Genomic DNA, 25,100 nt, shown 5'->3' on the forward strand with positions numbered 1-25,100 from the left:
CTTGATAAATGCGGTGGGTGTAAACGATTGTAATTACAATAAACACGCCCATAAATATTCAGACTCCGCTTCAGACACACCCTCATTTTACGACATGGAAGCCAGGAAGACTGTAATGAAAAAGAACTTCACCAATCACGACGCGTGCCAATAGAGCGTCAAAAGCTGCCGTCGTATCAGTTGTTTTGTAGTATAATCAGAAAAGTGTTACAGTGGTCCCTCATTAATCGCTGGAGTTACGTTCTAAAAAATAGTCCGAAATACGCGAAACCACGACATAGTCAGCGTTATTTTTTACAATTATTATAGATGTTTCAAAGCTGTAAAACCCCTCACTACACAGTTTATACACTTTCTCAATCAGGCATGAACATTTTCTCACTTTTCTCTCGTGTGTAAACACACTGAAAGTTCAAACCTTAGTAGGAAAATAATGCCAAACTGTTTTAGGCCCAAACATTTGTTTGAGAAATAAAAATAGAAAGTTTTCCTATAAATAATTATGATGGCATTTTGAACTAACGAATTAATTTTAACGATCAACGAACGAGGTTGAACACATAAGAAATTATTAATAGTGACTGACCAGTATGTCACAGATCACTCCTCTGCGTCCTGACGCCGCGCCTTTTCCCACTCACATCTGGCTGCAGCAGGTGTTTGTTTCCGTGTGACAAACACAGTTATGAGTAGTTGTTGGCGCTCTTTTTTTCTTCTGGGCGACAAGATTCTTATAAACAGATATGCAGAACACAGAACACTGTAAAAAAAAAAAACAAAAGGCACGCAAAATTGGACTAAATACTCCACGAGACTCCAAGGCCATGACAGGTGAACGGTGTTATAGCGAGGGACCACTGTATTCTCTTTTCACATGTCAATAATTCTTGACATGTGGATATTTGCTCGCTCAATTGATAAGACATGCCTAATCTGTCAGATTTCTTCATTTTTTAAATGTATTTCTGTATTTATTTTATTGTGACAAACGAATGGAGACGACAAAACCTGGTTGCAGCACAGGCGAGTTAAGGGAATGACGAAACTACAGTTATTATCAATTTCATTGTCTAAAACGATCACACCACATGAAGTTAAGCTGCTCTGGCTCCAGGCTCGAAGTCTGGAGAAAAGGGCGTGCAGCGCTGTCTTTGCAGTCAGCGCTGTGACCACAGATCGTGCTCCATAACAATCCCGCAAAAGCGCGGATTTGTATTGATTATTATGTAGTATAATCAGGAAAGTGTTATTTATGTAACATATGCATTGATTTGTATAATGGCACTGTTTATCATGTTGATCATCTTCATTTTTATGTGGATTCGGGCGCTGGTTCATTTTGGTGTATAATTTACGCCACCTCTCGACCTGGTGTATATTTTCAGCGCAGTGTACGGCAACGACCACATTGATAAATGCCAAGTAGCGCAGCCGTTTTGGCGTACACCCCATATACGCTCAAATATCGCCGTACGCAACGTTGATACATGAGGCCCAATGTGTATGTGGAAAAAGTTTTAGATCTTTGAGTTCATCTCATACAAAATGGGAGCAAAACCAAAAGTGTTGCATTTATATTTTTGTTGTCTAGCTAGCTAGCTAGCTATACACACACACACACACACATGCTTGTTGTCTACAATTAAATCTTGTTGTTTAATACCTGAGCCTGGTTCTGCTGGAGGTTTCCTCCTGTTAAAAGGGAGTTTTTCCTTCCCACTGTCGCCAAGTGCTTGCTCACAGGGGGTCGTTTTGACCGTTGGGGTTTTTCCGTAATTATTGTATGGCCTTGCCTTACAATATAAAGCGCCTTGGGGCAACTGTTTGTTGTGATTTGGCGCTATATAAATAAAAGATAAAGATAAATCAAAACAACCACTAAGTGAAATTAGTAAAAGTAAAACAAAAAAACCCACCACATATTGCTTCACTGCTTCACCTCAGGGAACTTAGGTGGCCATTGTCCACTGTGTGCTCTAACAGGCTGCCACTATCCTTTTGGCGCTTCACAAATTGTGAAGCAGCATTAGCCTGCTGGCACAGTCCAGTTTAAAGGGGAGGACAGGTGTCACTCTGATGGTAGGACGATAACATACATGCCTCATGACCAACAGCACTGGCTCAGGTACACCCTAAATGTACCTGTCTACACTTAGAGCCAGCCTGGAGGTGATAAGGGCATGGATGACAAGAAATTTCCTACAGCTAAACAGCACCAAAACAGAAGCCATCTTTGTTGGCACACCACATCAACTCCACTCTTCCCCCATTACAGGTCTCTCATTTTCATGCCACTCCATCCCCTTCTCCTCTGTAACAAACCTTGGGGTCAGGTTTGACCCTACCCTTTCCTTTGATCATCATATCCACCACCTCTGTAAAATCTTTCCTCCACCTTAGAAACATTTCTAAGCTCCTCCCCCTCCCTCTTCCATGATTCTGAAAGACTGGTCTGCGCCTTTGTCTCCTCCAGGCTAGAGTACTGTAATGCCCTCCTCGTTGGGATCTCGGGCAGGAGCATGCAGAAGCTCCAGCACATCCAGAACTGTGCTGCCTGGGTCCTGATGAGGAGGCTCAAATATGACCACATCACCCCATACTTCAGTCCCTCCATTGGTTTCCTGTCCAACAGAGGATTGATTGAAAGATCTGCGTGCTGACCTCCCAGTCCCTTTATGGCCGCGCCCCGGACTACCTGACAAGATCCTCACTCCACAAACCACCACCTGAGACCTCCGGTCCACTGACTCAAATCGTCTCTGCCAACCTCGGACCAAGCTTCACACCGTGGGGGACAGATCTTTTCAGGCAGCTGCCCCATGACTCTGGAACACCCTGCCCCAACATCTGAGAGTGCTACAGTCTGTGGAGGCTTTTAAAAAGCAGATTAAAACATTTTTTTTTTTAGAAAGGCTTTTAATGTGTAATTTTAATGTGTTTCTGTTCATTTTTATGCTGTAGCACTTTGAGATTTTCTTGTAAGATAAGATAAGACTTTATTGATCTCACGGTGGAGAAATTCACATGTTACGTCAGCTCTTAAACACAAAAGATGGGTGTGAGTAGAGGAAAATGTGCATCAAACAGCGTGTGCAAGGATAAGCAATAATAATACTTGTAACAATGCAATAAAACAAGAAAATGAGGTAGAAATAGAATATCTGAAAAAATATACATATACGTACGTACCTATATAAGTACATATGCATATATAAACATGATTGGAATTGGAAAAAAGATAGCATCTTATTTACAATATGTTAAGTGGAATTTAGATGTGATAAGTTGACATTAGTGCTGGGATTTGTAAACGAGTTGTTATTGCACATGATTTGTGGACATATTATTTCATGTGGTTATTTCACAGTGTTATTGTACAGTCTGACAGCAGCAGGGAGGAATGACCTGCGGTATCGTTCCTTCTTGCACTGAGGGTGCCTCAGTCTGTCACTGAAGGAGCTGCTCAGCTCCACTACAGTCTTGTGCAGAGGAGCTGCTCAGTTCCTCTGCACCGGATGTACCAAATGTACATCCAGTGCACCAAATGCAAAGTAAGTGCGTTATAAATTTTATTATTATTATTACCATGCTTCACTGTAGAGATGGTGCCTGGTTTCCAACAGACATGACACCTGGCATTCACACCAAAGTGGTCAGTTGTTCTCTCATCAGACCAGAGATTTTGCTTCTCATGGTCTGAGAGTCCTTCAGGAGTATTTTGTCAAACTCCAGGTGGGCTGCCGTGTGCCTTTTACTAAGGAGTGACTTCCGCCCGGCCACTCTACCATACAGGCCTGATTGATGGATTGCTGCAGAGACTGTTGTCCTTCTAGAAGGTTCTCCTCTCTCCACAGAGGAATGCTGGAGCTCTGACAGAGTGACCAACAGGTTCTTGTTCACCTCCCTGACTAAAGTACTTCTCCGGTCTCTCAATTTAGATGGGTGGTCAGCTCTAGGAAGAATCCTGGTGGATCCCAACTTCTTCCATTTGCACATGATGGAGGTCACTGTGCTCATTGGGACTTTCAAAGTAGCAGAAATGTTTCTGTACCCTTCCCCAGATTTGTGCTTCGAGACAGTCCTGTCTTGGGGGTCTACAGACAATTCCTTTGTCTTCATTCTTGGTTTATGCTCCGACATGCACTGTCAACTGTGGGACCTTATATGCAGACAGGTGTGTGTCTTTCCAATCATGTCCAATTAACTGAAATTACCCCAGGTGGACTCCATTTAAGATGTAGAAACATCTTAATATTGATCAATGGAAAAAGGATGCACCTGAGCTCAATTTGAGCTTCATTGCAAAAGCTGTGAATACTTATGTACATCTGATTTCTTATTTAATTATTTTTTATTATATCTGCCAAGGATGTAATCATCAGCATTTATTATTTTTTTCTGTCTGTTGGCAGGATTATGTCAGAACTACTGTACAGATTTTGACAAAAGGTTCACCACAGTTAGCTATTAGGCCGTGGAAGACGCCATTGAATTTTGGAGGTTATCCCGACTCGGATTCTGGATCAAGATTACACTTTGTATAGGTTTTGAAGGATTATGTCAGAACTCCTTCATGGATTCTCACCACATTTGCACCACAGATCGATATTGGGGCATGGAAGACTCCACTGAATTTTAGAGGTGATCCGTATCCAGATTGGTGGACGTCAGAAATCTGAGATTGCTCTTTTTTATATAAATTTGCAAATATATATAAATAAACCAAAACATTTGGGTATTGTGGGATGGTGGCCAAGTGGTTAATGCACATGGTTTCAGTGCAGAAGGTTCCCAGTTCAAACCCCTGCAATTTCTCTATGTAATGTGGAGTTGCGTCAGGAAGGGCATCTGGCGTAAAACGTGCCATTTCAACATGCAGATCCACCTCTGTTTTGCTGTAGCGACCCCGAGTACAAGACGAGGGAGCAGCCGAAGGGACTACTATTATGTGGTATTGTGTGTAGAATTTTGAGGGAATAAAAGAATTTCATCCATTTTGGAATAAGGCTGTAATATAACAAAATATCGAAAAAATGAAGCACTGTGAATATTTTCTGGATGCACTGTATATAGCGCGTAACAGGCTGCGATTAAATGTAACTGTTGGATGTCTAATTTTGTATTCTTTGAACCAAACGTGAAGTTCATTTGTACAAGCAGCCCAGGAGACTTTGCTGAACCTGCTCCACACCCTGTGTCTGCCACATTATGTTACCTGATGACTATTGTACACTCTCTTTCATCAGCCATCATAGAAACATGGCAGAATTCAGACCCGTCTGTGCACTGAGGCCGCTCAGCAGGGCTGATACAGTGGCTCCTCAAGATCAAGTTAGAATTTTGCTTGAGGCTTGCAGGCTCACTATTGTGTGACATGAAGGGTTGCAGAAACGGTGCTGGTGAATGCCTAACATTCACACCATTGGCAGGGAAAGTGCTGTGTTTAAATTGGCTTGTGGTGTGACAGTAGCTCAAGGAGCTTTGCAACACTTTCAACATGGTGTTGTGTAAATGCGGTCCATTTACTATGCAATGGAGCGCCCATAAACCACACTCTTCTTCACAGCACCTTCCAAGAGAAATGATTGGAGGGCAGTGAGGGTTGGTTGAATCCATTTGTCTCTCCTCTTTGCCATGATGCCTCCAACTCCTCTGTCCTTGTTGCCAGAAGGCCAGGTGGTATCCTTGATAAGATGAATCAGAATGATCCACGACACTCTCTGGTGGCTCATAAATCTGTGTCGACTGTCTTCTTTCATCTGTAATAGTGCTTTTATCCAGGCAGGCAGCATCCTGCAAGTGCTGTTTGCATACGCGTCTCCAATCTTGACATGACTGATAACACTTGGACGTGTTCAGAGAACCTCACACAGGCTTGCATTTCATCTGCGAAGGCTGAAAAGTGAACACTGACTGTGGCATCGGCACATTCTTTTGACCTTGTACGCTATCAGGTGTACTATTGTTGAAAAAGTACTGTTACGCAAGCTTTGGGAAATACTTTTGTGCTCAGTATGACTGATAATTGATTGAGGTGTGCCTGTAAGCTGTTGCAGTAATGTCTGCGAAACCAGATTCCTTTTTGATTCTTGTTGCTGATGTTACGCATCTTCATCCTTCTTAACTTCAGGTGATTTTCATTGTTATTTTGGAGCATAAGAACAAAATGTGTGGCTATTGCTTTAGAGCAATTACAAACATAACATAAAAATCAGTGTTTTTTTGATGTATAATACTCAAGTTTGTATTTGTCAGACATGCACAGTGACCGGCTTGTTCTGGACGATGTCAGGCAGCTGAAGCTTGAAATCTGTTTATAATTTACAGAAAACTGTTGCGATAAAACACCTTATATTGCCTTAAATTGTCACCTATAACGATATTTTGAGGTTAATTACTTTGTGCAGACCTGAAATAGACAGTGTGAGAAAGTGGGATATATTGCTTGAACACTTTCTGAAATATCAGGTCTGAAAATTTGTGTGCCATTTGTCCAAAAATAACTGTAGTGTCTGTAGACATTGATATTACATTACAGAAATCTATGTACACTCCACGTACATCAATACTACAGCATTATTTCAGTGCTTGGTGTTGGCATTCACTTGTCATAGCATAGAAACACAGCAAATATTGCATAATAAAAAAATATTAGAACAAATATATGGAGTTTCCATTCATCAGGTGTAGTGTCCATAGACAATGTCACAATGGCTACTTAAAATACCTAAAGTATCATGTATTTGATGAAATCAGTTTAATATATATTTCTCACTGGTAAATGATAAATGTAACATCAAAGTTATCATATTTTAGTGAGATTATTGCCGCAATTACAATCTTCTAAATTGCATGGTATGTGCTGTACTATAGTCTACAAAGTAGAAAATACTTAAAAAATGAGATATTTCTGAATTTGATGGCTGGTTAACAAAGTTCTGTGAATTTTATATGGTTACATTTTACATTTTATATATCATTGCAAAGTGATTATTCATATTAAGGAAACAAAGCAGTCATGAATGTTCAATTGACACGTTGTTGTAAATGACTTGATTGGAAAATCGATGAACATGTTTTTGAATCTCGCAGATGACATTCAATGGAAATATCTCAAAGACTTTCAATACTTAAGCTTTTGGATGTGCTTATTGATTAATTGCATGCCAATGTCTTATGAAAATAAAGATATTGTTGACAAATATTGCATTTAAATGAATTCACTTTCATGTGTAGTCTGTAGACAATGAAAAAAGCACCTGCTTCACCACTAATTTTGTGGTCACATAGAAAAAAATCTGTTGCACCTTGTGCTCTGAAATTTTGCAGTCTCATGCCCAAGATAGCAGACTATCATTTCATCACAAAATTAGTGTTCTAAGATGATATTACGAAGTAGGGCTGCAACAAACGATTATTTGGATCATTGATGAATCTGATGGGGTTTCGACACGATTAATCGGATTAGCAGGGAATTTTAAAAAATGTGCCAGGGAAACAATTTTCTCTCCTTCCATCACTTTATTTAACAACGGAAGACTTTTTCAAAACTTAAAATACTTGAAAATCAACAAATCGTCAAATGTCCCTTGGCTATTGAAATATAAATATAATAAGAATAAAACAGTTTATAATAAAGAACAAAAATAATTATTTCAAAGTGCTGAGTTGCCATAAAACATTGAAACATATAAATGTTATAAAATATATGGTGAAAAAAGAGGTATTTTTGTTGCTGCAAATGAGCAATTAGCATAACCAGTTAACCATAAAACCTAAATCAAAAACTGTAGCCTGACTATGTTCAACATTCTCTGTATAACTTGTAAACTGTTCATTTCACAATGACAATGCATTATTATTAATATATAATATAAATAATATAATATATAAATAAAAATACATTAAAATATTATAATTTGTAATACATTTGACTCTTTTACAACAACGCTGAGCCATTAATTATTATACAGAAAACAAATGCACAAACATGCCGAAATGCCAGCAGCTTAATGCTAACTTTAACATTGAAAACGCCATAGACATGCTAACGCATTAGCATAAAATACATCTATCAACTGTTTCAGAAACCATAACAGGTCAGTTTAACATAAAAAGGTAAATATTCCTCACAGACTATGCTCTTTAGGATTTTAGTCGGGAAAAATTAAGGTAAAGTGAAATAAAAAAAATGAAACCAATGAAGCAGCAGCTCGAAGCACTCCATTTGTTCAAGATTCAAAGCAAAAGCTTGGTTGATTATATGGAAGGAACAAAACATTTGCAGAAAAACAGTTATTTAGCGACTAAATTAGTTGACAACTATTTTAATAATCGATTTTAATCGATTAACTCGATTAGTTGTTTCAGCTCTATTACGAAGTTGCTCTCGTTGCACCAAAAGTGGTACACCTGATAGTGTACAAGGTGTTTACATCTTTACTCTTTCTGAAATTACTTTTCCAGTTTTCTTAAATGTTGTGTCATGTTGTTAAAAATAAAAGATTAGATTTAGTTGACATTTGCCACAGTGGAACATTTAGAAACGGGACATTTGAAAAGCATTGTGCTTAAAAAAAACAAAAAAAAACAGTTAAAGTTGTCCTGTAAATCTGGAAAAAAATAAAAATGTTGATAACAAAAATTTGGAGGATAATAGGACTCACTGTCTGTCTGTTCATGCATTACTGTTTAGGACCACAACTCCTATGAAACAGTTTGCACAGACCACCTCATGGTAGAACACCATAATGAAAAATGTACATGGAGGAAAATAATTCTGGTCTTACCTCTTTTGCGATTAATTTTTTTTGCTTAATTGGTGCATCACCTTTTTCTTCACTTTGGTAAGTGGAACTACGCCGAATCCACTTCATGCATTCAATCACCTGCACCCATTGGTAGCACGAGAAGATGTGCATGAATGAAAATAATTGTGCTATGCTGTCGTCAGCAAGAGATAAGTGGACTTTTGTATTCACTCCAGCATCCTTTACCTTTACTGTAGCTTCATGCTGTCTGATCAGCTTCATTGCATCCATAGGTAATGTAGATGTGCACATCACCCTTATTCTTAAAAATCATTACCAGTACACTTCTGCTACACTCCTTAGGCATCCTCTCATTTTCCAGTGTTTTATTACCCGTCTGGTTAAAAACTCCACCGCCATCTGTCCTAAAGTTTGCATCTACCTTGATTGTGGTAAAAATGTCAGAAGTGTGAGTTGAATGATTGATGAATGATGAATGATTCTAACCTAATCTGTTGTCTGTAGTTGGAAGGACAGGTGGTGGCTTTGTGGTCCAGAATATGGAGCGACTGGATGAACAGGTGAAAGAAGAGGCTGATGGCATCTATAACACACTGGGTGAGGAAATGGCCACCAAAGGCTATGTTATAAATACAGCTATATTGTAATGTACCAATATAAAGCAGCAGCTTATTACAGAAGAAATATCTGCATATTTGATGTAGCCAAAAAGGAGGCTTCAAGAGTAGTACAACAGTTTGTAGTGTTTCATGGTTGATGAAAGATCATCTTGGGGTATCCTGGACATCATTATGTGTGAACCCGCAGAAGATGATGTACAGTATGCAGATGACGGTCCTTCCAAAGGATGCAACTTATTTAATTTTGTTCTTTCTTTCCGTTTCTTGTTCCGTGTCTCGGCAGCAATCATGTTTGTTATGGGACTGCAAACTTAAAAAATGCAGTGTTTTGGCAAGGAATGAATGTGCATACATGTCTGTTTCATCAAGTGCAAATTTGTGGTGTTCAGATCGCATTGCAGACATCTTTGAGCATGCTAGAACTCAAATGATGCAGCCCTGTATCACAAAGAAGAGGATCCTATCTCAGTTGCCACATAAAGTACAGTCAGGTCCAAAATAATAACGGCCTGTTTAAAAAAGTGAGTAAGCTCAAAATCCTTATTATAGCTTTTATTCCATACATGTGACTGCATTGGAAACATTGCCCAATGCCATGGCGTCATGTTTGGAGAAACCAGACACCATCCCTACAGTGAAGCATGGTGGTGGCAGCATCATGCTGTGCGTATGTTTTTCAGCAGCAGGAACTGGGAGACTAGTCAGGATTGAGGGAAAGATGAATGCAGCAATGTACAGAGACATCCTGGATGAAAACCTGCTCCAGAGCACTCTTGACCTCAGACTGGGGTGATGGTTCATCTTTCAGCAGGACAGTGACCCTAAGCAGACAGCTAAGATATCAAAGGAGTGTCTCCAGGACAACTCTGTGAATGTCCTTGAGTGGCCCAGCCGAGCCCAGACCTGAATCCGATTGACATCTCTGGAGAGATCTGAAAATGGCTGTACATAAATCAACACTCCACATCCAACCTGATGGAGCTTGAGAGATGCTGCAAAGAGGAATGGACCAAACTGCCCAAAGATAGGTACACCAAGCTTGTGGCATCATATTCAAGAAGGCTTGAAGCTGTAATTTTCTGCCAAAGGTGCATCAACAAAGCATTGAACAAGGTTGTGAATACTTAGTACGCGTGATTTCTTAGTTTTTATTTTTAATAAATTTGCAAAAAAGTAAAAAAAAAAAAACCTTTTTCATGTTGTCATTGGGGTGTTGAGTAGAATTTTGAGGGGGGAAAAATGAATTTACTCCATGTTAGACAAAGACTAACATAATTAAATGCGGAAAAGTGAAGTGCTGTGAATACTCTGGATGCACTGTAAATACATTATGGTGATGTACAGAAGCAAAATTACAAAACTGTCACTGTCCAATTCTGACTGCATACTGCAGTGCGATGTTCCATCAAGCTTTAGTCAGGGTTCACCCAAAGGTAAACTGTTTATAAGATACATTATTATTCTTTTTACCATGAAACAGGCATCTGTTTTATTAAGTCATTTAAAATGACAATACAAAACCTCTGAAGAGCCTTTTTATGTCCGTGTTGGGAAAACCGGTTGCAGTTTTCCAGTGCATACAAAATGCACAAGTGATGCTTCATGCTTTAATTGAACTTGAACTTATTTATTTGGCACACAAACTCGACAATAACAAAAACTGATATACAAGACAATTCCACAGTGACGTGACCAAAAGGGGGTGAGCAGAAGCAAGCTTATAAAACGCCCACCCCATATATACATACATACATACACATTACCAAATTAAATTCCAGTACACCAAAACTCTGAACAATGCACATGTCTAGAGGGAAATAACAATTTCCTTGTTAGAAAGCACATGTACTGTTTAAATCTTCCCACTGAGTGATTTTTTTTCCCCTCCCCCAACCCGCCAGTAGGTGTAGTCTTGGTTCAGGGTTGGCAGTAAAGGGGTTAAATGAAAGAGCATATGACAATATAATCTTACTTCCGGGGATAGTCGCATGATCATTTTTTTCCCCATTCTGTCTCGTTAAAACCTACAGACACAACCTCCCCAATTTGCCTTGTTTTCCCTTCTCCACTGAGAACTGAAAACAGCTGCACTTTTCGTGACTGCTTCGATGATTGCAGCCAAAATAAAACGGTACCCCATGTTTCAAGTTTAGTGCACATAAACATTGTCAAATGTATGTGTTGTCGTAATTCTGATGTGTGCCATTATTATAGTAAACAAGTAATAATTGTGGATTAATTGCTATCTGTGGAAATGTGAGTGTGGATGTAATCTCATTGTTGTTGCACTTGTAATGACAAATCTCATCCATCCATCCATCTTTCCGTGTGAAGTGATAATGTGTTTGTGTTACGCAATGGCAGGCTGTCCCCGGAAGTGGTCAAATTCCGCGACATCACGCGGTGGTTAATGTCTTGTAATGGTAACCTATAGAAAATGCACTTTATCTTCCGTGCATCTGTAACAGTCACACTTTTCTTGTACCCATGATAACTTGATCAAAATTTACCAATTTTTTTAAAACCCCAATTACATTGAAGTTGGAAGTTGTGTAAAATGTAAATAAAATCAGAATGCAATGATTTGCAAATCCTCTTCAACCTATATTCAATTGAATACACCACAAAGACAAATATTTAATGTTCAAACTGATAAACGTATTGTTTTTCTGTAAATATTTGCTCATTTTGAAATGGATGCCTGCAACACCTTTCAAAAAAGCTGGGACAGTGGTATGTTTACCACTGTGTTACATCACCGTTCCTTCGAACAACACTCAAGCATTTGGGAACTGAGGACACTAATTGTTGAAGCTTGTAGGTGTAATTCTTTCCTATTCCTGCTTGATGTACGACTTCAGTTCAACAGGCTTCATAATGCGCCCACACATTTTCAGTGGGCGACAGGTCTGGACTGCAGGCAGGCCAGTCTAGTACCCGCACTCTTTACTACAAAGCCACGCTGTTGTAACATGTACAGAATGTGGCTTGGCATTGTCTTGCTGAAATAAGCAGGGACGTCCCTGAAAAAGACATTGCTTGGATGGCAGCATGTGTTGCTCCAAAACCTGGATGTACCTTTCAGCATTGATTGTGCCATCACAGATGTGTAAGTTGCCCATGCCATGGGCACTAACACACCCCCATACCATCACAGATGCTGGCTTTTGAACTTTGCACTGGTAACAATCTGGATGGTCTTTTTCCTCTTTTGCCCAGAGGACACAACGTCCATGACTTCCAAAACCAATTTGAAGCATGGACTCGTCAGTCCACAGCACACTTTTCCACTTTGTGTCTGTCCATTTCAAATGAGCTCAGGTTCAGAGAAGGCGGCGGTGTTTCTGGATGTTGTTGATGTATGGCTTTAGCTTTGCATGGTAGAGTTTTAACTTGCACTTGTAGATGTAGCGACGAACTGTGTTAACTGACAGTGGTTTTCTGAAGTGTTCCTGAGCCCACACGGTAAGATCCTTTACACAATGATGTCTGTTTTTAATGAAGTGCTGCCTGAGGGATCGAAGGTCACGGGCATTCAATGTTGGTTTTCGGCCTTGCCGCTTACATGTAGAAATTTGCTCCAGATTCTCTGAATCGTCTGATTATATTATGGACTGCAGATGATGGAACCCCTAAATTCCTTGCAATTGAACATCGAGAAACATTGTTCTTAAACTGTTGGACTGTTTTTTCGCGCAGTTGTTCACAAACTGGTGATCCTCGCCCCATCTTTGCTTATGAACGGCTGAGTCTTTTGGGGATGCACCTTTTATACCCAATCATGACACTCGCCTGTTTACAATTAACGTGTTCACCTGTGGAACATTCCAAACAGGTGTTCTTTGAGCATTCATCAACTTTCCCAGTCTTTTGTTGCCCCTGTCCCAGCTTTTTTGAAACATGTTGCAGGCATCCATTTCAAAATAAGCAAATATTTGCACAAAAACAAAAAGTCTGTCAGTTTGAACATTAAATATCTTGTCAATGTGGTGTATTCAACTGAATATAGGTTGAAGAGGATTTGCAAGTCATTGTATTCTGTTTTTATTTACATTTCACACAACATCCAAACTTCATTAAAACTGGAGTTGTACAAATTTGAACTGGACATTCAAAATGATTTGAGTTTGATGCTAGTGCATACGTATGCGTCCTTATTCTCGCTTGCATAAGTTATTCTAAAATCTGAGGTAAATTTGAAGTTATGCATGTGTTTCTTTACTTTACCAACACCAAGTTAGCACACATGTAGATTGGGTAGGGGGACTCTTCATCCTTCAACCAAGTATCTTTATTGCACATGATTTTTTTTTTTTAAAAAGAGACTTGGATAAAAATAGTTCCTACATTTGAATATTTGGAGCAAGCATAATTTATCAACGCTATCATATTTGATACAAAAACATGACAAGAGGGAGGTCGGCCTTTATGGTTTTTTATGTGCCAGTGTTCAAGCTTTTGACACGACAGTGACAGTGAGACTTTGATGATACTCAGAGGAACATACACTCAGTGAATTTGTATTCTGTGAGCTTTAAAAATGTCATTCACACACACCCCTGCCCCACCCCTCCCCAAGTGTCCTACACATCATCAGTGACACTCGAATGAAGCTAATGTCTTATTTATAATGTTTTGGCAAGGAGGTGGTAAATTTAGAAGAGAACTCTTATAACCAACTGTTTGAGAATCAGTGTTCGTGCACAGATTTGACAGCATTAAATGCAGACTGGTGCTCTTGTTGAGGAGGGTTTATGTTGTGATCTTACTGGATTTTACACAAATCATACTTTTCATCCTCTCAGCGCTTTTTGTGTTGAATGAGAATACTGAGGAGGCAACCTTCCTTTTTTGCCAGATTGAGGCAGTGCGTTGAGGGCGCTTTATTTGGATGTGTGTATTTGGCTTGATGTGTTTTTTTGGGGGGAGGGGGGATTATGTTGTGGGTTAAGTACTTGTGCATTTTCTGTTCGTGTGTGTGTGTGTGTGTGCGCGTGTGCATTATCAAGGGCTCTCCAAGCTCCAATAAGCCTTTTGTCTGCCTTGGCCTCTCTCTGTTCTGAGGCTGCTGTCCTCCAGGATGCTGTCTGTCTGCGTTGAATCACTGATAGTCTCTTCTTCTCCCTCCGACAGCACAATTCCTCTCCAGCCCTTCCTTTTTAATACGTGTTCTCTCCCTGTTTCTGTCATCTGCAGTACCTCTTTCCAGATGTTTAGGTTTATTTTTGTCCCATTTTACCCCTTTTTTGTTCTCTAACCACTTCACCTGCCATGTACATACAGTATTTAGCGTTCTCTTTTCTCTTTGTTGCTACATTCCCTCAGCTTTCTGTCCTTTGTCTTTTGCATGTCTTCCCATCCCTTTTCCCTCCCTTCTGCCTTTCTGTGTTTATTTGCATCCCTCCCTTGCTCCCATTTTCCATTAGCCTCATCGTGTCTGTCTCCCTCTTGTCCCTCTGTTCATCACCAGCCCACAGTCACTTTTATCTCTCTTTCTGCTTCAGTCCTCTTGTGCTGCAGTTGGCACTGACAGAGACATCATGTGACAGACAGCATATTTTATTTTATTTATTTATTTTTAAAAAGCTGTGGTAGACACCAGATGAAACAGCTATAAAAAGATAAATGTTGGGGCTTTTTGCTGGCTTAGCGGTCAGTGATTGTAACACCAGCATCCCTGGATCATTTCCAGCTCTGGACCTTATACGTATGTCCTTCTCTCTTCTTCTGCCTTTTTCTGTCAGCATCATTATTTTAATTAAAGCAACAATTTAAACTGCTATATAAGGAGAAATGATCCCTGTATTTATCAGTTTGACCCCAAGCACTTAGTTTTACCACAGTTAGACCTGGAGAAACTGCATTTCGTTCTGCCTGTAAGGGTCGAGTGACAATAAAAGTGAGTCTGAGTCTGAGACATAAATGCTACATAGCATGACTATAATAGGGTTTAAATGTCCTTTAATTTCTGAGTGGATACCAGCCTGTTTTGTTCACAGGGTTCTATTGTGTGAGTCCTGAGACCCACAGCATCTCAGTTAGGGCGCTAGTGTCATTAATAGCTTCCAGACAGTGGTTCTCAATTTCATGCCCAATATCCAACTTGTGTAAATGACAGAGTACCACTGGTTTTAAGATGTGGTATGCATAGCCAGAAGAAAGCAATTTTGCCAAACATCAAAACAACCTAGTCAGTGGTCAAGGAGAGAGTTTTTCCTGCTATTTACAAGATGCAGTATTCACTCACGCCTGACATAGGTGGATTCACAACACATATACACATAGGGGTGTATATTATTGCAGCAAACTACAGTGAAACTGATTTGAAACTATAAATGATGTGGAAAATACAAAGGTTCATCTGTGCTAGGTGGCTGCTCCCATAAACAGTTGGCTTGTACGCTTTGACACATGTCACATATATATCTCTCTAGCTATCTAGCTATCTACACTCAACAAAAGTGTAAACGCAACACTTTTGGTTTTGCTCCCATTTTGTATAAGATGAACTCAAAGATCTAAAACTTTTTCCACATACACAATATCACCATTTCCCTCAAATATTGCTCACAAACCAGTCTAAATCTGTGATAGTGAGCACTTCTCCTTTGCTGAGATAATCCATCCCACCTCACAGGTGTGCCATATCAAGATGCTGATTAGACACCATGATTAGTGCACAGGTGTGCCTTAGACTGTCCACAATAAAAGGCCACTCTGAAAGGTGCAGTTTTGTTTTATTGGGGGGGGGGATACCAGTCAGTATCTGGTGTGACCACCATTTGCCTCATGCAGTGCAACACATCTTCGTATAGAGTTGATCAGGTTGTCAATTGTGGCCTGTGGAATGTTGGTCCACTCCTCTTCAATGGCTGTGCAAAGTTGCTGGATATTGGCAGGAACTGGTACACGCTGTCGTATACGCCGGTCCAGAGCATCCCAAACATGCTCAATGGGTGACATGTCCGGTGAGTATGCCGGCCATGCAAGAACTGGGACATTTTCAGCTTCCAAGAATTGTGTACAGATCCTTGCAACATGGGGCCGTGCATTATCCTGCTGCAACATGAGGTGATGTTCTTGGATGTATGGCACAACAATGGGCCTCAGGATCTCGTCATGGTATCTCTGTGCATTCAAAATGCCATCAATAAAATGCACCTGTGTTCTTCTTCCATAACAGACACCTGCCCATACCATAACCCCACCGCTCACCCACACGACGCCACACACGCTGTCTGCCATCTGCCATGAACAGTGTGAACCGGGATTCATCCGTGAAGAGAACACCTCCCCAATGTGCCAAACGCCAGCGAATGTGAGCATTTGCCCACTCAAGTCGGTTACGACGACGAACTGGAGTCAGGTCGAGACCCCGATGAGGACGACCAGCATGCAGATGAGCTTCCCTGAGACGGTTTCTGACAGTTTGTGCAGAAATTCTTTGGTTATGCAAACTGATTATTTCAGTAGCTGTCCGAATGGCTGGTCTCAGACGATCTTGGAGGTGAACATGCTGGATGTGGAGGTCCTGGGCTGGTGTGGTTACATGTGGTCTGCGGTTGTGAGGCTGGTTGGATGTACTGCCAAATTCTCTGAAACGCCTTTGGAGACGGCTTATGGTAGAGAAATGAACATTCAATACACGAGCAACAGCTCTGGTTGACATTCCTGCTGTCAGCATGCCAATTGCACGCTCCCTCAAATCTTGCGACATCTGTGGCATTGTGCTGTGTGATAAAACTGCACCTTTCAGAGTGGCCTTTTATTGTGGGCAGTCTAAGGCACACCTGTGCACTAATCATGGTGTCTAATCAGCATCTTGATATGGCACACCTGTGAGGTGGGATGGATTATCTCAGCAAAGAAGTGCTCACTATCACAGATTTAGACTGGTTTGTGAACAATATTTGAGGGAAATGGTAATATTGGGCCTCATGTATCAATGTTGCGCACGTGTGGTGTAAATTTACGGCGTAAACTTGAAATACACCAAATTCGCCGTGACGTATCAAGCAGTGCGCACCTGCCCATTTCTGGCGTACGCCTGACGTGATCTTGATAAATGCGGTGGGTGTAAACGATTGTAATTACAATAAACACGCCCATAAATATTCAGACTCCGCTTCAGACACACCCTCATTTTACGACATGGAAGCCAGGAAGACTGTAATGAAAAAGAACTTCACCAATCACGACGCGTGCCAATAGAGCGTCAAAAGCTGCCGTCGTATCAGTTGTTTTGTAGTATAATCAGAAAAGTGTTACAGTGGTCCCTCATTAATCGCTGGAGTTACGTTCTAAAAAATAGTCCGAAATACGCGAAACCACGACATAGTCAGCGTTATTTTTTACAATTATTATAGATGTTTCAAAGCTGTAAAACCCCTCACTACACAGTTTATACACTTTCTCAATCAGGCATGAACATTTTCTCACTTTTCTCTCGTGTGTAAACACACTGAAAGTTCAAACCTTAGTAGGAAAATAATGCCAAACTGTTTTAGGCCCAAACATTTGTTTGAGAAATAAAAATAGAAAGTTTTCCTATAAATAATTATGATGGCATTTTGAACTAACGAATTAATTTTAACGATCAACGAACGAGGTTGAACACATAAGAAATTATTAATAGTGACTGACCAGTATGTCACAGATCACTCCTCTGCGTCCTGACGCCGCGCCTTTTCCCACTCACATCTGGCTGCAGCAGGTGTTTGTTTCCGTGTGACAAACACAGTTATGAGTAGTTGTTGGCGCTCTTTTTTTCTTCTGGGCGACAAGATTCTTATAAACAGATATGCAGAACACAGAACACTGTAAAAACAAAACAAAACAAAAGGCACGCAAAATTGGACTAAATACTCCACGAGACTCCAAGGCCATGACAGGTGAACGGTGTTATAGCGAGGGACCACTGTATTCTCTTTTCACATGTCAATAATTCTTGACATGTGGATATTTGCTCGCTCAATTGATAAGACATGCCTAATCTGTCAGATTTCTTCATTTTTTAAATGTATTTCTGTATTTATTTTATTGTGACAAACGAATGGAGACGACAAAACCTGGTTGCAGCACAGGCGAGTTAAGGGAATGACGAAACTACAGTTATTATCAATTTCATTGTCTAAAACGATCACACCACATGAAGTTAAGCTGCTCTGGCTCCAGGCTCGAAGTCTGGAGAAAAGGGCGTGCAGCGCTGTCTTTGCAGTCAGCGCTGTGACCACAGATCGTGCTCCATAACAATCCCGCAAAAGCGGGATTTGTATTGATTATTATGTAGTATAATCAGGAAAGTGTTATTTATGTAACATATGCATTGATTTGTATAATGGCACTGTTTATCATGTTGATCATCTTCATTTTTATGTGGATTCGGGCGCTGGTTCATTTTGGTGTATAATTTACGCCACCTCTCGACCTGGTGTATATTTTCAGCGCAGTGTACGGCAACGACCACATTGATAAATGCCAAGTAGCGCAGCCGTTTTGGCGTACACCCCATATACGCTCAAATATCGCCGTACGCAACGTTGATACATGAGGCCCAATGTGTATGTGGAAAAAGTTTTAGATCTTTGAGTTCATCTCATACAAAATGGGAGCAAAACCAAAAGTGTTGCATTTATATTTTTGTTGTCTAGCTAGCTAGCTAGCTATACACACACACACACACACACATGCTTGTTGTCTACAATTAAATCTTGTTGTTTAATACCTGAGCCTGGTTCTGCTGGAGGTTTCCTCCTGTTAAAAGGGAGTTTTTCCTTCCCACTGTCGCCAAGTGCTTGCTCACAGGGGGTCGTTTTGACCGTTGGGGTTTTTCCGTAATTATTGTATGGCCTTGCCTTACAATATAAAGCGCCTTGGGGCAACTGTTTGTTGTGATTTGGCGCTATATAAATAAAAGATAAAGATAAATCAAAACAACCACTAAGTGAAATTAGTAAAAGTAAAACAAAAAAACCCACCACATATTGCTTCACTGCTTCACCTCAGGGAACTTAGGTGGCCATTGTCCACTGTGTGCTCTAACAGGCTGCCACTATCCTTTTGGCGCTTCACAAATTGTGAAGCAGCATTAGCCTGCTGGCACAGTCCAGTTTAAAGGGGAGGACAGGTGTCACTCTGATGGTAGGACGATAACATACATGCCTCATGACCAACAGCACTGGCTCAGGTACACCCTAAATGTACCTGTCTACACTTAGAGCCAGCCTGGAGGTGATAAGGGCATGGATGACAAGAAATTTCCTACAGCTAAACAGCACCAAAACAGAAGCCATCTTTGTTGGCACACCACATCAACTCCACTCTTCCCCCATTACAGGTCTCTCATTTTCATGCCACTCCATCCCCTTCTCCTCTGTAACAAACCTTGGGGTCAGGTTTGACCCTACCCTTTCCTTTGATCATCATATCCACCACCTCTGTAAAATCTTTCCTCCACCTTAGAAACATTTCTAAGCTCCTCCCCCTCCCTCTTCTTCCATGATTCTGAAAGACTGGTCTGCGCCTTTGTCTCCTCCAGGCTAGAGTACTGTAATGCCCTCCTCGTTGGGATCTCGGGCAGGAGCATGCAGAAGCTCCAGCACATCCAGAACTGTGCTGCCTGGGTCCTGATGAGGAGGCTCAAATATGACCACATCACCCCATACTTCAGTCCCTCCATTGGTTTCCTGTCCAACAGAGGATTGATTGAAAGATCTGCGTGCTGACCTCCCAGTCCCTTTATGGCCGCGCCCCGGACTACCTGACAAAGATCCTCACTCCACAAACCACCACCTGAGACCTCCGGTCCACTGACTCAAATCGTCTCTGCCAACCTCGGACCAAGCTTCACACCGTGGGGGACAGATCTTTTCAGGCAGCTGCCCCATGACTCTGGAACACCCTGCCCCAACATCTGAGAGTGCTACAGTCTGTGGAGGCTTTTAAAAAGCAGATTAAAACATTTTTTTTTTTAGAAAGGCTTTTAATGTGTAATTTTAATGTGTTTCTGTTCATTTTTATGCTGTAGCACTTTGAGATTTTCTTGTAAGATAAGATAAGACTTTATTGATCTCACGGTGGAGAAATTCACATGTTACGTCAGCTCTTAAACACAAAAGATGGGTGTGAGTAGAGGAAAATGTGCATCAAACAGCGTGTGCAAGGATAAGCAATAATAATACTTGTAACAATGCAATAAAACAAGAAAATGAGGTAGAAATAGAATATCTGAAAAAATATATACATATACGTACGTACCTATATATAAGTACATATGCATATATAAACATGATTGGAATTGGAAAAAAAGATAGCATCTTATTTACAATATGTTAAGTGGAATTTAGATGTGATAAGTTGACATTAGTGCTGGGATTTGTAAACGAGTTGTTATTGCACATGATTTGTGGACATATTATTTCATGTGGTTATTTCACAGTGTTATTGTACAGTCTGACAGCAGCAGGGAGGAATGACCTGCGGTATCGTTCCTTCTTGCACTGAGGGTGCCTCAGTCTGTCACTGAAGGAGCTGCTCAGCTCCACTACAGTCTTGTGCAGAGGAGCTGCTCAGTTCCTCTGCACCGGATGTACCAAATGTACATCCAGTGCACCAAATGCAAAGTAAGTGCGTTATAAATTTTATTATTATTATTACCATGCTTCACTGTAGAGATGGTGCCTGGTTTCCAACAGACATGACACCTGGCATTCACACCAAAGTGGTCAGTTGTTCTCTCATCAGACCAGAGAATTTTGCTTCTCATGGTCTGAGAGTCCTTCAGGAGTATTTTGTCAAACTCCAGGTGGGCTGCCGTGTGCCTTTTACTAAGGAGTGACTTCCGCCCGGCCACTCTACCATACAGGCCTGATTGATGGATTGCTGCAGAGACTGTTGTCCTTCTAGAAGGTTCTCCTCTCTCCACAGAGGAATGCTGGAGCTCTGACAGAGTGACCAACAGGTTCTTGTTCACCTCCCTGACTAAAGTACTTCTCCGGTCTCTCAATTTAGATGGGTGGTCAGCTCTAGGAAGAATCCTGGTGGATCCCAACTTCTTCCATTTGCACATGATGGAGGTCACTGTGCTCATTGGGACTTTCAAAGTAGCAGAAATGTTTCTGTACCCTTCCCCAGATTTGTGCTTCGAGACAGTCCTGTCTTGGGGGTCTACAGACAATTCCTTTGTCTTCATTCTTGGTTTATGCTCCGACATGCACTGTCAACTGTGGGACCTTATATGCAGACAGGTGTGTGTCTTTCCCAATCATGTCCAATTAACTGAAATTACCCCAGGTGGACTCCATTTAAGATGTAGAAACATCTTAATATTGATCAATGGAAAAAGGATGCACCTGAGCTCAATTTGAGCTTCATTGCAAAAGCTGTGAATACTTATGTACATCTGATTTCTTATTTAATTATTTTTTATTATATCTGCCAAGGATGTAATATCATCAGCATTTATTATTTTTTTCTGTCTGTTGGCAGGATTATGTCAGAACTACTGTACAGATTTTGACAAAAGGTTCACCACAGTTAGCTATTAGGCCGTGGAAGACGCCATTGAATTTTGGAGGTTATCCCGACTCGGATTCTGGATCAAGATTACACTTTGTATAGGTTTTGAAGGATTATGTCAGAACTCCTTCATGGATTCTCACCACATTTGCACCACAGATCGATATTGGGGCATGGAAGACTCCACTGAATTTTAGAGGTGATCCGTATCCAGATTGGTGGACGTCAGAAATCTGAGATTGCTCTTTTTTATATAAATTTGCAAATATATATAAATAAACCAAAACATTTGGGTATTGTGGGATGGTGGCCAAGTGGTTAATGCACATGGTTTCAGTGCAGAAGGTTCCCAGTTCAAACCCCTGCAACATTTCTCTATGTAATGTGGAGTTGCGTCAGGAAGGGCATCTGGCGTAAAACGTGCCATTTCAACATGCAGATCCACCTCTGTTTTGCTGTAGCGACCCCGAGTACAAGACGAGGGAGCAGCCGAAGGGACTTACTATTATGTGGTATTGTGTGTAGAATTTTGAGGGAATAAAAGAATTTCATCCATTTTGGAATAAGGCTGTAATATAACAAAATATCGAAAAAATGAAGCACTGTGAATATTTTCTGGATGCACTGTATATAGCGCGTAACAGGCTGCGATTAAATGTAACTGTTGGATGTCTAATTTTGTATTCTTTGAACCAAACGTGAAGTTCATTTGTACAAGCAGCCCAGGAGACTTTGCTGAACCTGCTCCACACCCTGTGTCTGCCACATTATGTTACCTGATGACTATTGTACACTCTCTTTCATCAGCCATCATAGAAAACATGGCAGAATTCAGACCCGGTCTGTGCACTGAGGCCGCTCAGCAGGGGCTGATACAGTGGCTCCTCAAGAGAATCAAGGTTAGAATTTTGCTTGGAGTATTTGTTTTATTTTCTTTGGTTAGCTTTATTACAGCAACACCTTCAGTGCTAAAGTAATTTGGCCCATGCCACAAACCCTGTTTCCTCTCAGGCCAAGATGCCGTTTGACGCGAATAAGCTGTACTGCAGTGAAATTCTGGCCATCTTGCTACAAAACAATGACAGTAAGTGTGCCTTAGTTGCCTCAGTAAATGGTTTGTCGCATCCTCATGATATTACTCTGTTTTCCACATTGCTGCCAGCCTGTCATTTCTTCACTGTTCTTTCACTTCTTTTTGTCCTTGTTCATCTCTTCATTTTATTTATTCTTTCATTTTCTCGCTATGTATCTCCTTTTCATTCCATTTTTTTCCTCACCATTGCTTTTTGTCTGTCCATCTTCTCTATTTCATTCACCTCCAGGCATTGTCTGATTCTTCATTTGTTTCCTTTTGCTTCCTCTGTCCTTTACGCCTTATTTTTTATCCTTTTTCTTCTTTTTTCTTATTACTTTTTGTGATTTCATTTGTCTCCTTTGCATGTTTCCCTGTCTTTTCCTGAGGTCTTTTAGACTGCTTTCCTTGCTCCTTGTCTTCCTTTCTTGTCTTGTCTCCACATTTGTGCCATTTATTCCTTCCTTTCTCTGCCTCAGTAAACCCTGTTAAGCCTCAGATTGCCACAGGATTCTCAAGTCCTTGGACAGGTGCTCATTAATGCTACAAGCCATATTGATATTCAGTAGGAGTTGTCTTGTTTTTGCACTCATTCTCCTCCTCTTCACTTCTGCCTACACACTTTCCCTCTTTCACTAACTTCAGAATAAAATCTTTCCATGACAGCCTTATTTTTCCCCCAACAAAAATGGAACACACTGTGATGAAAAATGTTTGTTAGAATAATAACTTCTTGCAGTACGAATCTATCAAATCATATAATACAGTGTGAAAAATGACAGTTGAAGAACAATCTTCAAAGTTAATTTAAAAGTAATTATTGCTTTCCTTTGTAAAAGTTTGGCAAAAGACTCCAACGGTAAGAACCAAATGTTGGAATGTAAAAGCAGGTTTATTGCCCACAAAAATGCGCTGTTCAAATTAGCTGACAACAGGCTTGATCTTTAACCCTCTGGTGCCGACGCCGTCGTATACGACGGCTGGGACCAAGCTTTACTAAATTATAAATAACTTTTTAATGTGAGATAGAAACTTACTTTTTTTTTTTTTTTTTTTTTTGCTGAAAAGTTAACTCCGCAGACTTTCGATCCACCGTTGGCCATCTTTGTACTCCTCATAGAAGCTGTGTGATGATGTGCGCAATGTGAGTGTCCAATCGGAATTGGTTCACCGTCACATGGTTTTCCAAAATTCAATCGCAGGGCAGATTTACCTCACGTGATGAACCAAAGATTGTTTTCAGGAGTGATATCTTACTAGTTGGCCCGTTTGAATAGCCCCCTAACTCCTCCAATGCGCCCTGCGCCATTACGCACAGCGAAAGTGAAAGCAGACGGAGAGCCTCGCATGACAATCTCACATGCTCAAACAAAGAGTGTGTAACTATCAGGATTGCTCCACTAGTTTGCATTTGAATGTTACTGGATTACTCTGTGGCTCTCTCCCTCTGGCATAAAGCACTGTTTACCATATCAATGAGGTGAGGGAGAGGGGCCGCTCCTCAGACTGGAGCATAAATGCATAGACCATTTTGTATATATTGTTCAAAATGTGCATTTGTGTTTATTGTTTGAACCTTTTTGTTGTACAGTCTTTCACACAAGACCTCAATGCCTTTATAAAGTGTCAAAACAGTTGTTTATTATGCTTTGCTGTGTTTTGAATATATGTGTGTGGAAAATTATTTTTCGCTTTACTTTTTACTTTATTTTGATTATAAACCTTTATTACACGTATAAAACACAACAAAAGCATATATATTATGAAACAACAGGTTGTCCAAAAAAAGAAACATAAAACTTGATTGTGGGATGCAGGGAGAGCTGTTAACAGCCATAATAAAACATTTATGCCAGGCGATTGAACTGTCCAAAAAATGCCCTTGGACCCCAGAGGGTTAACAAGAAGAGGTCAGACATACAAGTGATCAGTTCAACAGGCAACAGAGGAAGCAGAAAAACAGTCAATGGGTGAAAAACCAAGTCATGAAACCAGATGATAAAATTCAAAACAGCAGACAAAACCAGAAACAGATGGCAGCAAAGATCTGTAACAGGAAGTCAAAAACACTGGTAAAGCACTGGTAATAATAATGCAAGAAAGCAGGAGGAACCTGGGTAA

The 25,100-nt window shown here is 40.6% G+C and overlaps 1 protein-coding gene across 1 annotated transcript in view; it reads left to right on the forward strand.

Moving 5' to 3' along the window:
- ctnnbl1 (catenin, beta like 1) overlaps positions 1-25,100 on the forward strand; it is a 193,300-nt gene that overhangs the window by 40,181 nt on the left and 128,019 nt on the right. Inside the window, exons 7-8 of the mRNA XM_034173303.1 lie at positions 22,715-22,806; positions 22,919-22,991. Of these exons, the coding sequence (XP_034029194.1) occupies positions 22,715-22,806; positions 22,919-22,991 (165 nt within the window). The remainder of the gene's footprint in view (positions 1-22,714; positions 22,807-22,918; positions 22,992-25,100) is intronic.

This window comes from Thalassophryne amazonica, chromosome 6 (assembly GCF_902500255.1).
Source record: "Thalassophryne amazonica chromosome 6, fThaAma1.1, whole genome shotgun sequence".
NCBI lineage: Eukaryota > Metazoa > Chordata > Actinopteri > Batrachoidiformes > Batrachoididae > Thalassophryne > Thalassophryne amazonica.